This window comes from Osmerus eperlanus, chromosome 4 (assembly GCF_963692335.1).
Source record: "Osmerus eperlanus chromosome 4, fOsmEpe2.1, whole genome shotgun sequence".
NCBI lineage: Eukaryota > Metazoa > Chordata > Actinopteri > Osmeriformes > Osmeridae > Osmerus > Osmerus eperlanus.
The window spans coordinates 14,949,888-14,964,628 of NC_085021.1; the positions used below are offsets into that span (position 1 = coordinate 14,949,888).

The 14,741-nt window shown below is 44.6% G+C and overlaps 2 protein-coding genes across 2 annotated transcripts; one reads left to right on the plus strand and one right to left on the minus strand.

The window, feature by feature from the left end:
* Nucleotides 1-1,030: 1,030 nt before the first annotated feature.
* Nucleotides 1,031-4,827, plus strand: wasa (WASP actin nucleation promoting factor a). Its single transcript, XM_062459436.1, has 11 exons — nt 1,031-1,220; nt 1,826-1,966; nt 2,193-2,279; nt 2,411-2,504; nt 2,644-2,679; nt 2,789-2,824; nt 2,999-3,182; nt 3,425-3,600; nt 3,725-4,248; nt 4,348-4,459; nt 4,589-4,827. The coding sequence occupies exons 1-11, from the start codon at nt 1,113-1,115 to the stop codon at nt 4,645-4,647; spliced, it is 1,557 nt and encodes a 518-aa protein (XP_062315420.1). The 5' UTR covers nt 1,031-1,112; the 3' UTR covers nt 4,648-4,827.
* Nucleotides 4,828-4,911: 84 nt separating this feature from the next.
* Nucleotides 4,912-13,964, minus strand: sema3ga (sema domain, immunoglobulin domain (Ig), short basic domain, secreted, (semaphorin) 3Ga). The gene is made up of 18 exons (XM_062459434.1): nt 13,649-13,964; nt 12,468-12,598; nt 9,331-9,491; nt 9,155-9,217; nt 8,912-9,031; nt 8,737-8,830; nt 8,521-8,640; nt 8,184-8,329; nt 7,993-8,107; nt 7,841-7,910; nt 7,551-7,695; nt 7,231-7,453; nt 7,051-7,139; nt 6,907-6,948; nt 6,659-6,816; nt 6,481-6,548; nt 6,249-6,376; nt 4,912-6,010 (listed from the first exon to the last, which is right to left on the minus strand). The coding sequence occupies exons 2-18, from the start codon at nt 12,577-12,579 to the stop codon at nt 5,597-5,599; spliced, it is 2,268 nt and encodes a 755-aa protein (XP_062315418.1). The 5' UTR covers nt 12,580-12,598; nt 13,649-13,964; the 3' UTR covers nt 4,912-5,596.
* Between the last annotated feature and the right edge of the window lie 777 nt (nt 13,965-14,741).

Consider the following 14,741-nt stretch of genomic DNA (forward strand, 5'->3'; position numbering starts at 1 on the left):
GTTTGTTTGAAATACTTCTGTCTTTCAACTCTACTAAAGATTTTTCAGAAGTGATAAGATGTTAATCTTCTCTAAGGCCTGGTTGTGAAGATTAGTCCTTGGGGGCACAGTTTTGACCAAAGCCCTCTCAACTGCTTAGATTAACTATCTGAGTATTCATACATTTACATTTATTCATTTAGCAGACGCTTTTATCCAAAGCGACTTCCAAGAGAGAGCTTTACAAAGTGCATAGGTCACTGATCATAACAACGAGATAGCCACAAAACATTGCGGGTAGCCAAAACATGAAGCACACATTGTGAACAACCAAAATAAGTGCCAAAGGGAAGAACCATAAGAGCATGTAGTTAAACAAGTTACAATTAAACAACATGAACTGCTATAAGTGCAAGTGTACCTGTGGAAAAAAGCAAGCAACAATAATAAAAACAATATATCACAGCGAGTACAAAAATGTAAGTCAGTTACCACTAACCACAAGAGCAACAAGTCTCTAAGCAAGAGTCATTGTGATCCTTGAGGAAACTAACATCAGGTCAAGCGAACCATTCCTAAGTACCGTTGTACTCCCGGTATAGATATTCATGTACACCATCATTCAACAAAACAAGATTTCAGTATGTGTTTTTTATTTTGTTTTTTTGTATTGTTTTCAGTCAACACAAATGATATGTTCACACAACGTTTTAACGTGTATTTAATTGTATTTTTATAATTAAAAATAAGTCAATACGGTTCAATGTTTACATTTCTAAATAGCCTCTAGTACATGAATGCTAAGAAATCTTGTTCCTCCAGAGACTACTCTCTTTACACTGAATTTAACCAGGTCACATTAGAAAAGGAATGAGGAAACAAACTGAAGGAACAAGTTATCCCTGAAAATGGAAGTAACACATTCAACTGTGATCAGCAGTTGAGTGAAAAGAAAATGGTGAGGTAAGAAAAAATGTGTGGTTGTCCGTTTCCTGCTCTTGTGTGCCTGTAGCACATCAGAGCACACTGTGAAGAGATCCTCCCTCAGCCTGCTATTGAACCAGTCTCTAATATAGTACAGCCTGCTGTGTGAGCAGCTCCGTCACTCCAAAGAGAACTCCTCAGAGAGAGCTATGAGTCGGGGATCCAAGGCCAAGCTTCAGCAGGGGAGCAGACACAGCACTCTGCTCAGCCCTTTGGAGAATGAAAGGTTGGAAGACTTAATGGGAAGAAGGTGTGCTGTAAGTTTTGACCTGGGCAATGCCTTTGTGTTTCTATGTGTGTTTGTGAGTATGTCTGGATGTGTGATTGTGTGTATGTCTGGATGTGTGATTGTGTATGTGTGTGGCTTAGTTTTGGCTTGATACTGATATAGCGTGTGTATGTGTGTGGCTTAGTTTTGGCTTGATACTGATATAGCGTGTGTATGTGTGTGGCTTAGTTTTGGCGTGATACTATACTGATAAATGTATGGCGTGGCTCTGCCATTACTTCAGCATGTGCATTTAAATAAGTATCATTCAAGCCACAATCTTATTTTAAGTTATTTTATATAACATAAGCAGATTAATTCAATTCAAGTGTATATAATAGTTAGTAGGGCATCTGTACTAGTAGACCTCAAATTATGCTAGTTATCTGTGAAAGTGACAGGAAATGATGGTAGAACCCATTTCCTTTTGTGAGCCTTGTGTCAGTGAAATGCTCGCTACTTCAACTTCCTGGCTGGTTTCTGACATAGAGACTTGGTGGGTTTTAAGGTTTTTCAAAACACAATGGCAGAAGTGTGGTAAGCTATGGGAGCCAAGGGCTCACCGTATGTGTGTTTGTCTGTGCGTGTGTGTAGTCTCTGGCCACTGCTGTGGTCCAGCTGTTCATGGCCCTGCCACACAGTCCAACCTTCTGGAGTCTGCAGCACACTGGAGTGGCCTGCTTCATCAAGGACAACCCCCAACGCTCCTACTTCATACGTCTATTTGATGTGAAGGTACATGACAGCACAGGGGTGTGTGTGTGTGTGTGGGGGGGGGGGGGTATTAGCTGACTGATGTGGTCCTGAGAGCTTAAGAGAACATCTTAGTCTAGAATTCAGCCCTGGTTTGGTACTGATTATAGAGACTCACATGATAGCTCCCTATTGTTGACAAGCAGAGAACTATGAAGTTTGACCTTGAAAATCTTCCAACGTGTTTATACAGTTATTGTTTTTTCAGGCAGGTAAACTGATATGGGAGCAGGAGGTCTATGCCCAAATGTCTTACTTCTGCCCTCGACCTTTCTTCCACTCTTTTGCCGGTGATGTAAGCATACTCACTCTTTATCAATCTGTGTTGACATTAGGTCTTGGTCATATGTAGGCTATGCTTAATAACATTTACTTGAGTCAGCAGTTTCCTATACACTGTATTTCATTGTCATCTTCACAATGCAGAATTGTCAAGTCGGGCTGAACTTTGCAAATGTCCAAGAAGCTGAAACCTTTCAAAATGCAGTGGAAGAAAAGATCAGCCAAAGAGACCGTCAAGGTCAGTTTCACAATAGTTTATATTTTGTACTTTTGTTTCTGCATTTACCACTAAGAGCTTAACAATATTGATGGTTCCTTGAAGATGATGGGAACCACAAAACATTTTCTTCTCACATCATAACCTCTTCCCCCTGCAGCTTCAGAAAAGAAACAACGACCCCTAGCTTCAAATGGTAGGACTGACTGCTGTGTCAAGTAAATAGGTCCAGTATGTATTTGTTTTGAACTGCAAACATTTTTTGTCAAATCTTTCTCTGCTCTTCACGACTGGTTGTGCTGCAGACAGGGGATCTCTACCTCCACTGCCACCTGGCAAAGGTGAGAATACCTCCTTTAGTGCTTCTGTATTTGTTGAACTGTGTTTGATCAAAGACATCAGACAACATATTCATATATTTTTCACTTAAAGTCTTACCAAAAGGTGTTTAAGGGGAAAGGTGATTCTTCCAACAGAGCCAAGATAGCTCATGTGTCCTGATTGTGTCCTACCAGGGCCTGTGAGTACCTCAATGGCCACCATAGACATCCAGAACCCAGACATTCAGGCCTCGCGCTACCGCTCGGTGGCTTCCCCTCCATCTGTCTTCAGCTTAGGCAAAAGCAGAAAGGAAAAGAAAAGCAAGAAAAAAGGGAGCAAGTTTTCCAAAGCTGATATTGGAGCGCCCAGTGGGTTCACGTGAGGACATTTTCTTAACGTAGCACAGCATTGTAGCAGAAAGAACTGAATTTTCCTCTTTTCCGTTCCATAACATTTTATTGTATTATATGATATGTGTTGTACATAATATACAGTAATACTGCATATTTACATACATATGTTTGATCGGCATACTGTATCATGTTACAGCTAGTTGGACATATTCATTTTGTCTGGTGTGTGACTGCTTTATTCCGTCTCTCCTCTCTTCCTGTGTACAGACATGTGAGTCATGTGGGCTGGGACCCCAACAACCTGGACCCTGACCTGAAGAAGCTGCTGTCCACCGCTGGCATCAGTGAGGAGGAGCTGAAGGACGAGGAGACATCCCAACTCATCCAGAACGTCATTGAGCAGTCAGGAGGCATGGAGGCAGTCAAGAAGGCCATGAACAAAGGTGCTCATCCTGTCTTCACCACACTTCAACACAGTTCGGTGATTCGAATATTTTTACAATTTGCGCCCCTTGATTTTTGATGGGGAATTTACCTCTAATTTTTCTCTTTTTCCCCATGCATTAGATCGTCATCCTCCGCCCCCCAGTAGGCAGGGTCCTCTCCCTCCAGTGCCTGGGGTCTCTTCTTACTCCTCCCCCCCTGCTCCTGGCAGTGCCTGTGCTCCGCCTCCCTCACGGAGTCGCTCTGGCCCCCTGCCTCCTCTCCCAGGCCAGCCACAGCGTGGAGCGCCCGCTCAGCCCCCTCCCTCACGCACCGGCCTGCCACCACCACCCCCTTCAGCTCGAGCTGGTCTCCCGCCGCCTCCACCCTCCGTGTCCTACTCCCACAGCCCTCCTCCACCTCCCCCCGGGACCCATCGCTCCATGGCTGCTCCTCCAGCCTCCACACCCCACAGAGGAGGACCTGCCCCTCCTCCCCCTCCTCCTCCCCCCCCTCCTCCCCCAGCACACATTTCAGAAGACTTCCCTCCTCCTCCTCCACCCTGTGGGACTCTCAAACCTCCTCCTCCTACATCCGATGGGGGAGGTGGGGGTGAGGGGAGAGGGGATCTGTTGAACCAGATACGCCTGGGAAAGAAGCTAAAAAATGTCAGTAAATTAAACTTGCAAACCGTAAAATTTCTTGTGTGGACTTAAGTGTGGTTTTAATATTCTGTTTGTGTGTTTGTGTGTGTGTTTGAATCGTAGGTAACTGAGAGTCCTGATCTCCCTTCACCTGCTCAGTCTGATTCTGATGAGGGCATCGTTGGAGCTTTGATGATGGTCATGCAAAAAAGAAGCAAAGTCATCCACTCCTCAGGTAAACCTGCCCTCCAGGCTCCTAGCAAGCTCCCTCTGCTCTCATACACAGAACATAATGAAGGAATAAGCTGCCTTTATAAATCTAAAGCAATAACTGAATGACATTTGTCCCTCCCTCATCTCTTAGATGAAGATGAAGATGATGGTGGATTTGACGATGACGAGGATGATGAATGGGATGACTAGCTGCCTCCCGAAGCTGTGTCCTGTTGATTTCACCAGCTACTGTCTCACTGGTTGGTCAGGGTCTACTGTAATCATCTCTCCCATTTCTAAACTGTATGAAAGGAGGATCGTTTCATGACTTATGGTAAAATGTTTTCAACTGAATGTTCATGAACGATAATAAATATATAGAAAACTGTCCATCTGTTTTTGTGGTTATTTTACTCCAAACATCACTTCACTAAAATAGATGGATATCAACTGCAATCTCAATAAATGGACATGTAAGGAAGGAACTCTTTATTAGGAGTTTCAACAATTCCAGTGTAATGTAGAACAACACATTGCAGTTTGTGGTGAAGGGTATCTGGTTACAAGAGTTACTTACACCTACCTGTCTTGCCTTTCCTATTCAAAAGGTTAATTTTCCCATTTATAAATATGTATTTAACATGTTTGTGTCTATCACAATTGTGCTGGAATATAACTTGTTCATTTTAACTTGAATCTGTTGTGTGCAGATTCAATCTCTAAAACCACCACCATCATCCATCAAAGTGCATAACTGAAGGAATACTGAGATTACGGTATACTCATATAAACAAACACTGGTCACAAAACATGTAGGAGGGACAAGTCACAGCAATGACAATTTCCGAAGGCATTAGTCAGTTTGAATGGATACAAATATTATTATCTATACCATGGCTAAGCAACCATCAAACATCAAAATGTACAAATTTGCAAACCAAGTAAAGCATGCAACAGGAATATCTTTTTTTGATATTATTATATTATCATACATTCATAAAGCATGGGTCTGTCATGACCATATGATATGTACACATTCAATATATTACATCTCTATATTGAGATAACTGTTTGTGGTGTGAGAGAGTCACATGTCACTGTATGAAGGGAGATGACTCTTGTCTGGTGTCAGTGTCCGGTGGAGCCAGTGTACAGGTGTCTACTCAGGCTCCAGCTCCTGACTCTCTGTGTGTCTCCGGCTGGTGCGTTTGGGCTGCTGCGTCTGAAGGCCCAGCTGCTCCCAGTAGGACTGGCAGTACTGGTGGATGAGCCTGATCTCAGGCTGGGAGGGGTCTGTGAACAGCGGCTCGGGCTCGGGGGCGGGAGGGCGGCGGGGCTGCTGCTGGTCCTGGCTCCTGCTCCTGCTCGCTGGGGCAGCATTGGTGCTGAGCTCGTCGTCAGGGGAGGTGAGGGCAACCACGATGTCTCGGTCCAGAATGCGCAGAGCCACGCGTGCCACCGTGTGTTTGAAGTTGTTCTCCGTGGCCAGGCAGTGGTACAGGCCGCCATCTGATCGGGTGAGAGACTTAAGCAGGATTCCCTGATTGGTCTTCAGGACTCCATCCCGGTTGAGCTGAAAGGAGGAGAGAGACCGTCAGTAGTCAGTAAATATATATTTTTGGTGGCATTTCTGCCTTTATTATTTAGGTATGCCAGAGATACCGTGTTTGGAGAGGACAGGAGTGGAGAGGCCGCCACGGTGAGGCAGGCCTTGGCCTACATGGTGCACGCATTAGTCCGGTGAGCCACCAGGGCACAGAAGAAACATTTGTATTCAAACAATCCCTCTGTTGTAGTCTTGTTCTCCTCACCACTTTCCTCCTGCCTTCTCTCTGGAAGAGCCACTTGACTGTGGCCTGGGGCGAGCGAGGCTGACACTCCAGGAACGTGCTGCTCCCCTCCACCCCAAACTGCACTGTCTCCCTCAGGCGCCTCTCCACTGCAGGAAGGAGGGCAGGAAGGAGGGGGCGGAACAACTATGAGTTTCTAGAATCTTGTGCACACGTGTTTACCGACATGCCGTTCAAACAGAGCTTGCCAAACCTTTAGCATTGAATCCTCTGCACTGTCTCAGTGGATCGCCGTGTTTCACATCCTGCCTTCTGCTCCTCCTGAAGGACAGGGAATGGACAAACCTTTGAGCAACTTTGAGCAACAGCTGGGGGGTTTTAACACCATACTGTGGTGTGGTGTGTCTAATGGTGTTCCTGGTGGTCCTGACCTCTTAGTGGAGGGGGTGAAGGCTGAGCAGGTCTCCCCGTCCCAGGCACAGTAGGGGTCCCTGGCCAGGCAGCAGTCAGAGCAGGCCTTACCGTACACACCACAGCGGTGTAAGGATACCTGGGTGAGGCCTGCCTCTGAGGATACATATAGCTGTTGCTATGGAGACAAAAGTAAAACAAGAGATCAAGTTTTTGTGGGAATCAGTAGCGTTTCATGACTAATGAAGACAATAAAAATGAATCTCACCCGTTTGGAAGATATCTTCATAGTTTTGACTGGAGCGTGTGTCTGTAATCAAATGTATTGTTTTCTCATCTTTAAATCACAAGAGTACCAATTACAATGACATTGTAGGAGTGTATGGAAAACATAATAAATACCCTGGCTTACCCTGAAAACCTCAACCTCCTCCAGAGTCAGCTCCTCCCTGGTGCTTGGGTCCTTGGGCAACACTATGATTTTCTGGACAGTACCACGATCTGAAGTGTAGAATGCCAATCGTTTATTTTCACCTCTACATTCCTTGACTCATGCTGATAAAAAAAAAAAAGCCCTGTGCCGGTCTCTCACCTGTTCCCAGGAACAGCACCTCGTAACGGCCATCCACAGCATCCACCTGGTCCACCACCAGGGCAGTGAAGCGGTAGTCCACCCCAGTACGAACCACCAGAGGACGCCGATGGACTGGGTAGACAGGATGGTACATGAGGGGGTGGGCTCGGATGAAGTTGACTGCCTCGTCAGAGAAATCTTTAGAGGAACGAAGGCCAGGGGTAAACGTTCCTCCTGGACACTTGGGACCGGAGAGGGAGAGTAGGAGTCAGTAAATGAAGAGAGAATAGAAAGAGGGGGGAGAGGAAAGGTTAAACTGTTGTGAGACTGCAACTTACTGTCCCGGGTCGAGGGTAGGGGATCTTGCCAGTATAGGCTGTCCATTGGTAATTATGTCCATGTTTGTGAGAGAATGGTCCGTTGAAGACATTGCGGATGTCAGCCATCGAGTACACACAGACTGCAGAGCCCTTGAACACCGAGCTGGGAGAGACAGCAACAGGTCCATGATACACGAGTGAGAACACAGGAGAGGCAAGAACAGAAGCAGCACTCAGATCAGAGTTAGTCTGGCACAGATGTATGAAGAACATGAAATGGAGACAGGTGGCCTACATTCAGACCTTACCCAGCCGTGGTAAAGAGGCCATACACCACAGGATTCCGCTCATCTTGAGAAGGCTGGATAAACACATCCCCTAGAAGAATGGAAACAAACAGGTAAGTGAAACTAAATAAGAGAAACAGTGCTGTAGTCAACATCTTACAGAGGTCCCTTACTCAATTCATCGAATAAGGTCTCCACTCCATCCTCTCCAATCACAGAGCAGACAAGGCGTGCTTTCAGAAAGGTGGTCCACTTGTTGACTAGGGACTTCTGGCCACCCTCATCATTCTGGAAACAAAATCCAAAGTCCTTAACTGATGACCAGCTTCACGTAGACTGTGAGTGTGAGGGTGTGAGGTCTCACCAGACACACGCGCCCCACCCTGGCCAGAACACTGGGGCTCGCCCCTCCACTGGAGTCTAGGCTCTTCTCACGGAAGAAGAAGTAGAGCTTGTCATCATTCCTCTCTGCACTGTCCTTGATCTGGTGGATCTGGACGAACACAGGCTCTGAAAGAGAGAGAGAGAGAGGGAGAGGGAGAGGGGGGGGAGAGGGGGGGAGGAGGGGGGTAAAGTGAGGAAGATAGACAGAGGGAGAAGGAGAAAAAGTATGAGTGAGAGAAAGAGAAAGACGTAAAGTGAGGTGACAAAATATGCTTTCGTTGGTACCATGCTACCAGAGTGGCAGTACAGTAACTCACCATTCAGCCATCTGGAGTCATACTGCTCTGTCCTGACTGCTGGTCTCCCCCCCATGGTCCTGAACAGGGCTGCATCTGTGCCCATGAAGTCAACATGCACCCCAGCATACAGATTTCCATCTTTGACAGGGACAGAAAGAGACAGGGGTGAGGACGTTCAACAATACAGTGAGTTTAAGGATTTGAAGATGACAAAGAGTACAAAGTAAAACATACTGATCAGAGAGGCAATATTCTCCTGGTTGGGGTCATAGGAACATTTGCCTTTCCCTGAGTCCACATACCCAGGAACCAGCCTGAATACGTAGTCCTACAATGAAAAAGTTGAGAAAGGATCAGTTAATTGAAGCAGCTTTGGTTATGGACTATATTTGGACAGGTGTGTCCTCACCTCAGCCTTCCAGCCTCGGTTGATGAAGGTGCAGATGGGCTGATATGCTCCTGTCCCACAGGTGTACAGGTGGGTGCGGTTCCACGGTTCTATCAAACGCACAAAGTTGGCACACTCACCCTGCCATGTACAGGCAGAAGGAAAAGAGACAGTTAATGGATGAAGGCCTCATCCTTTTGTCAGACAAGCATTATGAGAACAGAACATTCTGTCAATCTCAGCTGCCAGGCAGAGACTTCCTACCTGTCTTCCTTTTCCCGTCATCTGACACTCGCCCTTTCTCTTGGCAGAAGCTGGCCAATGGATCTGCAGGACGAAACACAAAGTCACTGTTGATACAGGCCTTTATACTTGACACCCTGCATCATGAATGTTGTGTCAGCCTGTACATCTGATGGTAGAGTATGTGTTGGTCGTACTATGAGGGGCTCCTTGTTGACATTGTGCATGTCCAGAGCCACCAGGTACTCCCGGCTGCCCAGGTAGAGACGGCCTTGGTCCTGGTCCATGTGCAGGATCCTGTAGTCGCTGGTGTTGAAGGAGAAGGAGAAGGGACGTGCTGCCCGTGTGTCCAGAAGTTCTGGGAGGGATGCACACACAGACACAAATGAAAACATTTTAGTTGTGAAATATTTGAGCTGAATGTAGCAATTGAGATCTTCAGTACATCTTTCTCATCAGCAGGGGGAACTGTTGTTCTTCCTGTCTGGTATCTACAGGGAAATGTGGTCAGCTTCCTTGTAAAAATGCTTAATTTCATACTTGGCTGAACTTGCCTCTCCCAGACCAACAAATATCTATGTCAATGGCTAAATTTAACTTTTCTCAGACCATTTTCCACCAGGAGACACGCTTTTAAGACCTTAATATTTTATAGTTCAAACCCTCTGATTGACTTTATGGCATTGCATGGAGATGGAGTCTTAATGCAAGTCCCTTAGGACACACACTAGGTTGAATTCACATAGAGAAAAACATTATAACGGTGGATACTGTGTCAAAAGGTTCTAAAACGCAACGTTTATATCTTATTAGGCTAGAATCTTGTTCAGTGAAGGTTGACCCTCCATGGTTTCACACTGCATTTCAAAGTGATGTCTGTTTGTTCATATTAAACACAGGGAAGTTCTCAGCTGACTGTGAGATGCTCTCTGGAAGTGACAGTTTTAGTCAGTCACTCATTTAGCCTCTTCAGTTTTGGATCTATTCCTTCATGACACACAGGCCACAAACACAACCACTTGCCTATTCATTTGGCTAAATATTAACAAAACCTTCCGCCTTGTGTCCAACTCTACATTCATTCCACATGGTACCTCCATATTGGACATATTGTAGAATGTCTGACTCATGGTAGTTGGCACAGGCTTGTGAATAACAAGCTTTCACATATGGACACAGACCTGAGACTGGCTGGAGAAGAAACATCTTTATTTACATCAAAGTACTTGTTATCTTCTCCTAAGGTGACTGTTTCTGTGAACCGTTTGGTGGATACTGTTAACAGGATGCAGTCAATGTGCCTGCTAAAATAAGCAGCAGAATCGGATCTCCGGCCAGAGAGGGATGGGGTCTTGAGAGGCTGTGCAAGGTCCGGTTCTGTTGCTCAGAGGTAAACACAGGATAACAAGGCCCCGGTAGGGCAAAGTGGACTCAAGGCAGAAGCTAAAATTAGCAATACTCCACCCATCATCATGCTCCCATCATCCTCCTCAACAACAATGTGTTGGAAGTGTCTGATAAACACAGTCCTACCTTCCCTCAGCATCAGTACAGCAGTGTCATGTCATTATGCCAGGAAGAAAATGGTTCAGATATTGACATGTCTAAAACAGTTAACGGATGTAGGACACAGACACAGCTCCTTATCTACTGTGATCACCTGTATGGTCCAGTCTCTCTCTTTCTCACTCTTACTCACTCTCGTGATTAGGCAGGGGCCACAGGCATTTTCATGAGTGTCACATGACCCTCTTCCCCTCCCCAAAAACCCTCATCCACAGGCGCCTTTGGAACAAAGAGTGTCCCTGTCCCAAACAATGAACAATTAATCCTTGGAATGGCAGAAAACAGAGAGCAGGGGAGCAAGTCCAAGGTTCCGCCCCTTCTTGGAAACGAGGACTGGATCATTGTGATTGAGGACTGGCAGTGTTTGACCACCAATATCAGCTAAATTTTTGTGCGACAAGTTCAGATTTTAATGAGACACTCTAAACACCAACTTTTCAGCATAATGTCACTCTAGTCTAGTTCCCTCTGGTCCAATTATAACAATCCTAAGAGCCAATCAACTGTTCTTCTATACATGACCATGTGCAAACCGGAACAAGGGTTGTAGTTGAAGAATATGTTCAGCCATCCTGAACCCAGCTCTACAGGGTTTGGTGTATCTGTACTGTAACTGAGGTTGTTGATGCTGTATTTTGTCTGAATGTAGTGTCACAATGTTTTGCTCCTGACCCTTGACCCTAATCTTAATGCTTATTGTAATACCTAGACTACTGTTCACACAAAAAGATGTGATTAGAGGGGCGTACTAACTATTAACCTCATAGTCACAAGATATCAAGGTAACTTTACCCTTCTCTTCCCATCAGTAACCGACCTTAATTTTCTCCTTCTTGCTAGATATGTATAAGATTGCTAGTTAAAACTGACCCCGTTCATGTGCATCAGATAATGTGTTCGACTAAATTGGGACATTCAAATGTTTCCTCTGGGATGACAGAAAAGGACCTGTACCTGTCCTCAGGTCTCATGTTTAACTATGGAAGAAGGACATTCCAAAGTGCCTGATTCATACCGCAAGTTCCAATCTTCAATAACCACAGGTATTACATTGAGTCATGGGAGTGTGCATGTGTGTATGCTGAGGTGTTCACACATCTGTGACTGGGGGAGTGACTAGTACACGGAGAATAACTATAATCATTCAGCACCGTTTTGATCTAAGCCATCATCCAGGTATTTGCAAGAGGATCCAGTACAATTACAGCTAATGACACTAGGAGGAGGCAGAATGGGAAGATCCCACATTTAAATAATTGTCGAAATAATAGTATTATTTTTGTTCCAGCTTGCCTTCACATTTCTAAATTGTTCCTTTATAGAATATTTTTTTCTGATTATCCTGTATTTTCTTTATTATTCTTTAGTTTACAACATCTTACCATATAAACACATGCTCTACATTACTGTAGAGCAATGGTTGTGGGGGTCCAGTCCCTCATGGAGGGCATTGTGAAGCACCCCTGCCCAACACATCCACCTTTTGTTTGCTGTTTAACAGTGGCCAGGAACTACACTCTTTAGATACATATAAAGAGGAAACATAAGCTGTGTGTGTGTATGTGTGTGTGTGTGTGTGTGTGTGTGTGTGTGTGTGTGTGTGTGTGCATGTATTTGTTTCTAGTCACACTAGCTTCCTAGTGTGCTTATGTGTGCTCACTATTTAGCTACAGCAAAAAAACACTGACTAAAAGGATAACAATAGAAGCACACTGGGCTGTTAAGATGATTCCAGCTGACAGATGAGCCACATGTGTCAGTGGCTTACCTTTGAAGGCCAGGCGTACCCGTGGAGCAGAGTGCTGGAGGCCTGTGGTACTGCAAACACTCAAACCCAACAGGAGGAGTAGGGTCCCAGGTGCTGTCATGGCAACATCCATTCAGGTAGCCCACGGAGATCTAGGTAGAAAGGAAAGGGTAAACATAAATTAGACATTGATAAAGATAAACCTGCAAACGACATGGCATGTGTAATGAAAATGAGGCCCACAGAACAAAGAGAAATCAGAGAGCACATGCTGTTTATAAAGAGCAGGCAGACAGAGGAGACTCCAGATCTCCAGATGATCTATCTGGATAAGTACTGACTAGTGGAGAGAAAATATCAGCCATTGTGACCAAGACAACATCTACTCAAGAGCCTGATTTTGAAATAAATTGTTTCTAAACCTGGCAGACTGACTAAGACCATGGGCACCTGTATAAAAGCCAATTATACAAAACCCCACTGTGGGTACCCATTTGGGACCTAGGTTTGCACACTGGATTTGAATAGAAAGTAACTGAGACACAATGGACTAAATGTACTCTTCATGCATCATTGAAATGTATAGGGCGGTCACTAGAAACTGTTTCTTTGGGTACCTAAACTATTTCTGACAGTTTAGGAGTGTTTGCAGGTAGCAAACTGTTATCCTTTAACCCAAGCATTCATTATGTATACTGCACTTTGCTGTAGAGGATATTGCATGAATTATGAATACTAAAAGCTGAGTCCATAACGTCCATTAAATTGTCTTCTCAAAGGTGCGCTTATCCCACGTGCCCAAAATCCGAGTTTGCTGCTAAATCCAGTAACGAAAAAGCTAAATTTATATTCGTGAACTAATATATGTTGTGGATTTTGTAGAACTTCAAATCATCTGAACAAGAGGCGAACAACAAGATTAAGATGAAAATTACATTGTCGTAGAGGTTTCGTTTCAGTGCATTAGGAGAAATCTGCAGCCCAGATAATTCACAAACATCAAGATCACCAACTGCTAATGACAGTTATCGGTGAAAGCAACTTTATAAGACAGCGCGAGATGATTCCGGTTGCAAAATATAATTACTTCGCCCGCGTTCGGTGAATAAACGGAGCAAGTAGCCTAATGCTGAACTGTTTCTAAAGAGAGGCGAGTGCCTACCTTTTTCTTTTATTAGAACCCACTGAGACACGAAACTCACATAATAAGATGTTATCGGTACATTCCTCGAAGTTCCAAGGTTGGATGTTAATACTCAAGTTCCTGAAGAAACAATACAATCCCTTGGAAGACGTGTCAATTGAAAAGCAGCTTGTCAAGTTCTATACCGCCATCTCGAATTCAAAGAAATTGAATTGTAGTTGCATTTGAAACTTGATCTTCTGATCTCATTGCCCCAAACCATCTGATATACAGACAAAAATGTAGGTCCATATGTCCTTTCATGTGGGTCTGGTTCAGTAAACGTCTACGGATGAAGTGAGTGCAGGTGTTGGGTTGGCTATCTGCCCCTGGCTTCCTCTCCTCCCTCCCCTCTCATCATCAGCTGATTAACCCACTTGATGCTGGTGTGTCTGATTATAGCAGGATGACACAAAGTAAATGATTATTGAAAGTACATTTACAAAATGATAACATGTTGACTGCTTTCGTAAAATAAAAAGATAGGCAAACATACTTTTTTCTACATGACAATAGATTCTCATGTAAAAAATTGAGTAAATTCAGATGTCAAACCAAATGGGGACCCAGTACTGTGTCCTGACAGATGTCTCTATTGAGATACCTCCACAGGAGAGTGAGAAAAGCGTAAAAGATTCCTCAGATTCCTCCTCAGACGACTCTTGGGCTCACGACAACGACCCCAAAGTAACCAGGAGGGGGGACCTCATGGAGAAGACATCCATTCTTTTATTCGACTTTGAAATAAACTGCATTCCCCTCACTTCATCACTGGCTTTGTGGTAAGCGCTGACGCAGTAGGCACATAAAGAACAAAAAAGGCATGGGAATGGCTCTTGTACACCATAAAACTTAAACAAACACAGTGAACAGACTGAGTCAGTCACTGCCAGGAAGGTGAAATGTCAAAGGAGGTTTGTTACAGCCAAGTCCATCATTAACGCTTAAATTATTGTTATACTCTTACAAAGATGGACTCTTATCCCAATGTGGTATACTAAGATGTCCTCAGATGTATATGAACAACATGGGCATAGGACATCGACATTACATTGATTGGGGGGTTCAGCAGCTCTTCTGCAGAGTGTTGAGAGGACATCCAGGTTGGGAGT

What these genes read in the sequence shown, in the direction of transcription:
- sema3ga (XM_062459434.1), bottom strand. Translation starts at nt 12,579, where the DNA reads ATGGATGTTGCCATGACAGCACCTGGGACCCTACTCCTCCTGTTGGGT. An exon ending in GGTACGCCTGGCCTTCAAAG is followed by an intron (nt 9,492 to 12,467) that starts GTAAGCCACTGA and finishes CATCCCTCCCAG; the next exon opens with AACTTCTGGACACACGGGCA. An exon ending in GGCCTCTTTACCACGGCTGG is followed by an intron (nt 7,696 to 7,840) that starts GTAAGGTCTGAA and finishes TGTCTCTCCCAG; the next exon opens with CTCGGTGTTCAAGGGCTCTG.
- wasa (XM_062459436.1), top strand. Translation starts at nt 1,113, where the DNA reads ATGAGTCGGGGATCCAAGGCCAAGCTTCAGCAGGGGAGCAGACACAGC. An exon ending in TCCACTCTTTTGCCGGTGAT is followed by an intron (nt 2,280 to 2,410) that starts GTAAGCATACTC and finishes TTCACAATGCAG; the next exon opens with AATTGTCAAGTCGGGCTGAA. An exon ending in ACGACCCCTAGCTTCAAATG is followed by an intron (nt 2,680 to 2,788) that starts GTAGGACTGACT and finishes GTTGTGCTGCAG; the next exon opens with ACAGGGGATCTCTACCTCCA.